The following is a 6,000-nucleotide window of genomic DNA, read 5'->3' on the forward strand; positions in this document are numbered from 1 at the left end:
TTTATGGTTTCCTTTGCTGTACAAAAGCTTTTAAGTTTAATTAGGTCTCATTTGTTTATTTTTGTTTTTATTTTCATTACTCTAGGAGGTGGGTCAAAAGAGATCTTGCTGTGGTTTATATCAAAGAGTGTTTTTCCTAAGTTTTCGGGAAGAGAACTTTCTGAGTCTGGTTTAAAAAGAAGTCTATCATGTTGTAATCTTAGGAAGCTAATTTTTTTTTTTTTTTTGCCGCACCGCTTGGCTTGTGGGATCTTAGTTCCCCAACCAGGGATTGAACCCAGGTCCCAGCAGTGAAAGCTCTGAGTCCTAACCACTGGACCACGAGGGTATTCCCAGGAAGCTAATTTATACATAGCCATTTCTAGGAGTAAAGAAATCCTGTGTTTTCTTATAAAGAAATTATTAAATATGCCATATCTCAAAACAGTTTTTAACCTCCAGAGGGTAAACAAATTAGTAGCACGAAATAGTGTCTGCTTTAAATTTCTTTAGTCCTTTTGTAAATATTAACATCTGCAGGGATGTTACTATTGAAAAGGCTACCCTAGGGACAGAGATATGCAAAGGAGGAGAAATTTCTCAACAAAATGCCTCAGAGAGCAAGCTTTTTGACCTGAAGGGAATTGTCACACACAAAAAAATGCCTGTGGGAACTAAGTGACTACTTATTTTTATGATATTTAAACAAGTGTTATACTGAGTGCATAGTTGTAGTGATGATTGTCGTGTATTTATTCTGTTTATGTGCAGTATTAAACATGTTCTAGCTAAGATTGTAAATGCAAACAGAGAGCCTCTTAGTGAGAAACCTCCCTGCTATTCAGTTGAGTCATTAGGCTACCAGTTATATAACCTCATGAGTTGATGAGCTATCTGGAGAAAGCTTCAGTAGCTAAATACATTCTCCATTCAGTAAGAGTTCTTTCAGTTGTCTTGGTATTTTGTATTCAAAGTGCCTTACAACAAGTAAATTATTTGCATCTAGGTGCTATATTGCTGGAATTCTTTTCTTCAAGAGGCATATTTTAAAGAAGAAAATTGGAATATTTTGTAAATTATCAAAGGGCTATTATAACATAGCAATCGATTAATGCCTGTTTTCCTTTTTCTCCTCGTAGGAATTTATTCAAGAACAATTGGAGGTAAGCTTTTCTCTTATTTTGGGGTTTCACACAGAGACACCGCACACAGAAAGCTCCATTGTCCCATTTGCTTTTCCATTAATAAAGGATGTGTTTATGCATTAGCTACTCCAGACCACAGGAGGCATCCAAGGGACTTTGCCACTGACTGTCCAGAAGGTGTTGGCATCCCAAGCCTGCCATGGTAAGACTCTCGACACACTAGCTATTGAGTGCCTTTGCGTGCTGCGCGCTGGCAGGGTTCAGCAGTTATGAAAGAAGTAGAAGACACGATTATCACCTGCCTCTTGGAGGGTTCAGTTTGGATCAGGAAACAGTACACTAAAAATTACTTTTACAAAGCAAAATACCACCATATATATTGGACCATAATGCAGACTGACTTATATGAGTGGAGCAGTAACTGCATTTTTGAGTCAAGTTTGGAATGAGCTGTGGGACATGGATTCAGAGGAAGGGAGAGATTACTACAGGGGAGGAAATAGCCTGTGCAGAGATCCAGAGGCAGAAACGAATTAGTTATATGAGGAGCAGCAAAGAATATCAGGAAATTAAGCTGGTGAGGAAGCACAGAAACCTAGAAGGTCACAGCAAAACCTTTAGACTTTATACAGAGGGCAAGAATCATTGCGGGTTCTTGAGTAGCGCAATATGATAAAATACAGAAAACGGTATTGGAGGAACTTACTTTAGGGATCATGACAGCCACAGAATCCCCTGCAACTATCATTTGACCATGGTGGGGTGTCCCCTCCAGACACCCTCCCTCCATTTGATCTCTCCCCATCAACCTTCTCCTCTCTTCACTTCCTGTCTTTTCTGGCTTTGTAACCTCAGTCGCTCATTAGTTTGTCTCCTGTGAATATCACAAACTCCTTCCCCCCTTTATCCTATCTTTACTCCTCATATTACTCCATCCCCAATTTCATCATCTCTGCCTTCAAAGTGTATCTTAAATGTCTCCGATGTGATCGGTTTCTGCTGCCGCCTCCCTAGTTCTTGCCACTGTTGAGTGCTCTGACTTAGTCTCCTCACATCTATTCTGGCTCCCCTTCAAGCCATTCTTCCCTCAACACCCAGAGGAATCTTTTGGAAACATTCCTCTGAGCATGTCATTCTTCTACCAAAAGCCTGACAATGACTACCCATTGCTCATAGGATGAACATTTTATTCTTTACCATGGCCTGCAGGCGTCCTCATGGTCCAGCCTCTGCCTGCCTCTCCAGTTTCTTCTCACATCCCTCTCCACCTTGCCCTTCACATTCCAGCCTGCTTCCTTGGTCTTGGTCTTGTGTGCTCAATTCTGCGCTTGCCTTTCTCCTCTGTCTGAAATGCCCTTCTGCTCATTCTTCAATTAGCCATGTTTTTCTTAACCTAAGATCTCAGATTAAATATCATTTTGTCAGGAAAGCCTTCCCTGAGCCTCCTAAACTGGGTTTGGTCTTCCGGTTATATATTCTTCGATATTCTATATTTTATAGTACTTATAATTTAAACTATTGCGTAACTGTTTAATGCTTGTCTCACCTATTAGATTGTAAGCATCATGGGGGTGCAGGGCATCCATCTCATTCACTGCCTGGCACACCTCCAACACAGAGTGTATACTTAATAAATATTTGTTGACTGAGTGAATTAATGTATGCATAAAGGCAGATTCTGACAATATGAGAGTTTAGAGTAAGAAGATTATGCTAGGAATAGAAAAAAGCAGCAAATAAAATGGACACTGTAGGGAAACAATTAGAGATCTTGGTGATAGATTGGCTCTGGATGAAAGATGACCTTGATTTCACAAACCTAAGACGTAGGCAAAAATATTGCTCTTGCCTCTTTGAAAAAACTCTGCAGGCAAAATCCTAACAAGTTAAGGGATGCCTGCTACAGGGATTAGACAGACAGTGACTCCATAAGGAAAAGCTGAGCGCAGGTCTGTCCTGAAGCCAATTTCAAGCAGTATTAAAGTCACATGAAAGGAGCCTCAGAACCACGTTGCTCTTCCCAGATATTTGGCTCTGACCCCAGGGCCAGCACCGGTTTCCCACCGTACACACCATACCCTCTTGTTTCTGTCTTTTGTTTAGGGGCCATTAAGTTTAATGACGACCTGAGCCTAGAGGAGAGCTGTCGCCTTATTGAAGCTCTGTCCTGGTGCCAGCTGCCTTTCCAGTGTGCTCATGGCAGGCCCTCCATGCTGCCATTAGCCGACATTGACCACTTGGAGCAGGACAAACAGGTGGAGCAATGACTAACAGGAGACTAGCTCCTATTAACCAAATGTAATCTGTCTTAATTCTTTCCCAATTATGAGAGTTTTGAAAAATATGCATTGGAAGTTTTCTTGGAGGTCTCACCATTTCATCTTCTAGCTCAAATTCAAAATGGAGTTTAGGCTGAACTATCTCATTATACATATGATGCCTTTGTATTTTATAAGTTTACCACATGTACAGACTGATGTATCCTGAACATTTGTTGCCTACGGGCTCTAGGTTTGATAAGATGCAGAAGTTCTCTCTGGGGCCACAGAAGGTTGGTAGAAACACAGCAAATTCACTGCTGGCAAATGTAGCCGAAACAGCCAGTTGCTTGATAGTACTTACTGGAAATGGTAGCCATCTCCAGGGATCTCTAGAATAACGATTTGAGGACCTTCAGGCAGGAAACCAAGCTTAGGACATTTCACATTATGCTTTGGCCCTGATTGCTCAGCAGTCCAGGAACAATGATGTGGATAATGCAATAAAGGCACCGAGTGGTTTAAACTAAAGAGCATTTTCTGTCCTTGTTATAATCTTAAATGAAACAGAACGTGAGAGCATCATAGGAATGTCTACGTTGCCACTTTCCAAAATCTTTTATTTTGCTTACCTTTCCTGTCAAGGGCTATAAAGTCTTTTATTGCATGGAGTTTTCAGGTACTGATGTTTTCTGACTCATCTAGTACATTTTACTCCATTAAGAACTTTTTGTTTCATATGACAGTGAAAAAAATGAAAAAAGTTTTGTCTCCATTCCCGAACAGATGTGCCTCTAGACTGAGTTTTCAGTCCCATTTATCCTAAGGAAATCTATAATCTTTTCCCAATCCAGAAATTAGAAATCAAAACTGATTTGAGTAGCCATAATTAGGAAATACTTATATGTTCCTTGGCTTTTCATACTGCTAACTGGAGTTATTCTCTTTCTTCCCATAGATTAAACCCAATCTTGCTAAACTTCGCAGAATGGCTCAGGCCTGGCATCTCTTTGGAAAAGCAGAAGGATGTGATACAGGGCAAAGCCTGCAGGCATCTGCGCCTCCTTGTGAGCTGCCATGAGAACAGAATCATTGTCTCTAAAGAACCAAAGGGATGCTGACTGTAGGCCTCTGGGCAGAGACTGTGAGCAGCAGGCACTGGCAAGGTCTTGACTGAATGGGCCCAGGGCACCAATCAGCATCTCCACCTTCCCTGAGCAGATGATCCCTCCAGTTAAGTAGCCAGATGGAATTCAAGCCTAAAGACAGTTCATTCATTGGCATCCGTGGACACTGGAGGTTGCCCTATAATATCTACTTTTTGTAATTTATTTGGGGATAAAATCTAGTGATTAATTGTTTGATTGTCTGGTTGTTTGTGGGATTTTGGGGGGATGGGATGGGGTTTTTTGGTTTTGTTTTGCAATTTTTTTCCAGCCTCATAGTTTGCACTGATGTGATCTACCTGATGCTGAACTCCCAGGGGTCAAGCCTGCCTTCCCTAGACCTCCCACAGCCTGCTCCCACAGCCCCTCCTTCCCCCCCAGCCTCCTCCACTTCCCTCTGCTGCTGCTTTACATTCTGTATCACAGCCTTAAAGAGTTTCTCCATGCTCATTAAAAACGTGCTGGGTAGTCTTCCACCAGGCCTATAGTTGGATTATTTTAAGGAGAAAAACGGCTGACAAAGAGAAGCAAGGACCAGGACGGAATAGAGCAACTATAAAGCACTGCTCCTCGTTCTTTGTTTTATTGCCTCCTTAAAACCCTTCAGCTTTGGAAAGCAATGTGCAGATTCAGTGCAATCCCTGTCAAACTACCACTGGCATTTTTCACAGAACTAGAACAAAAAATTTCACAATTTGTATGGCAACACAAAAGACCCCGAATAGCCAAAGCAATCTTGAGAACGAAAAATGGAGCTGGAGGAATCAGGCTCCTTGACTTCAGACTATACTACAAAGCTACAGTAATCAAGACAGTATGGTACTGGCACAAAAACAGAAATATAGATCAATGGAACAGGATAGAAAGCCCAGAGGTAAACCCGCACACATATGGTCACCTTATCTTTGATAAAGGAGGCAAGAATATACAGTGGAGAAAAGACAGCCTCTTCAATAAGTGGTGCTGGGATAACTGGGCAGGTACATGTAAAAGTATGAGATTAGAACACTCCCTAACACCATACACAAAAATAAGCTCAAAATGGATTAAAGACCTAAATGTAAGGCCAGAAACTATCAAACTCTTAGAGGAAAACATAGGCAGAACACTCTATGACATAAATCACAGCAAGATCCTTTTTGACCCACCTCCTATAGAAATGGAAATAAAAACAAAAATAAACAAATGGGACCTAATGAAACTTCACAGCTTTTGCACAGCAAAGGAAACCATAAACAAGACCAAAAGACAACCCTCAGAACGGGAGAAAATATTTGCAAATGAAGCAACTGACAAAGGATTAATTTCCAAAATTTACAAGCAGCTCATGCAGCTCAATAACAAAAAAACAAACAACCCAATCCACAAATGGGCAGAAGACCTAAATAGACATTTCTCCAAAGAAGATATACAGATTGCCAACAAACACATGAAAGGATGCTCAACATCATT

At 41.1% G+C, this 6,000-nt stretch overlaps 1 protein-coding gene across 1 annotated transcript in view; it reads left to right on the forward strand.

Annotated features, from left to right (window-relative positions):
- MLH3 (mutL homolog 3) overlaps nt 1–4,743 on the forward strand; it is a 42,325-nt gene extending 37,582 nt beyond the window's left edge. The window contains 4 exon segments of the mRNA XM_082647343.1: nt 1,119–1,142; nt 1,248–1,326; nt 3,228–3,379; nt 4,341–4,743. Of these exon segments, the coding sequence (XP_082503469.1) occupies nt 1,119–1,142; nt 1,248–1,326; nt 3,228–3,379; nt 4,341–4,463 (378 nt within the window). The 3' untranslated portion in view covers nt 4,464–4,743.
- The last annotated feature ends 1,257 nt before the right edge of the window (nt 4,744–6,000 follow it).

This window comes from Grampus griseus (assembly GCF_964374135.1).
Source record: "Grampus griseus genome assembly, chromosome: 2".
NCBI lineage: Eukaryota > Metazoa > Chordata > Mammalia > Artiodactyla > Delphinidae > Grampus > Grampus griseus.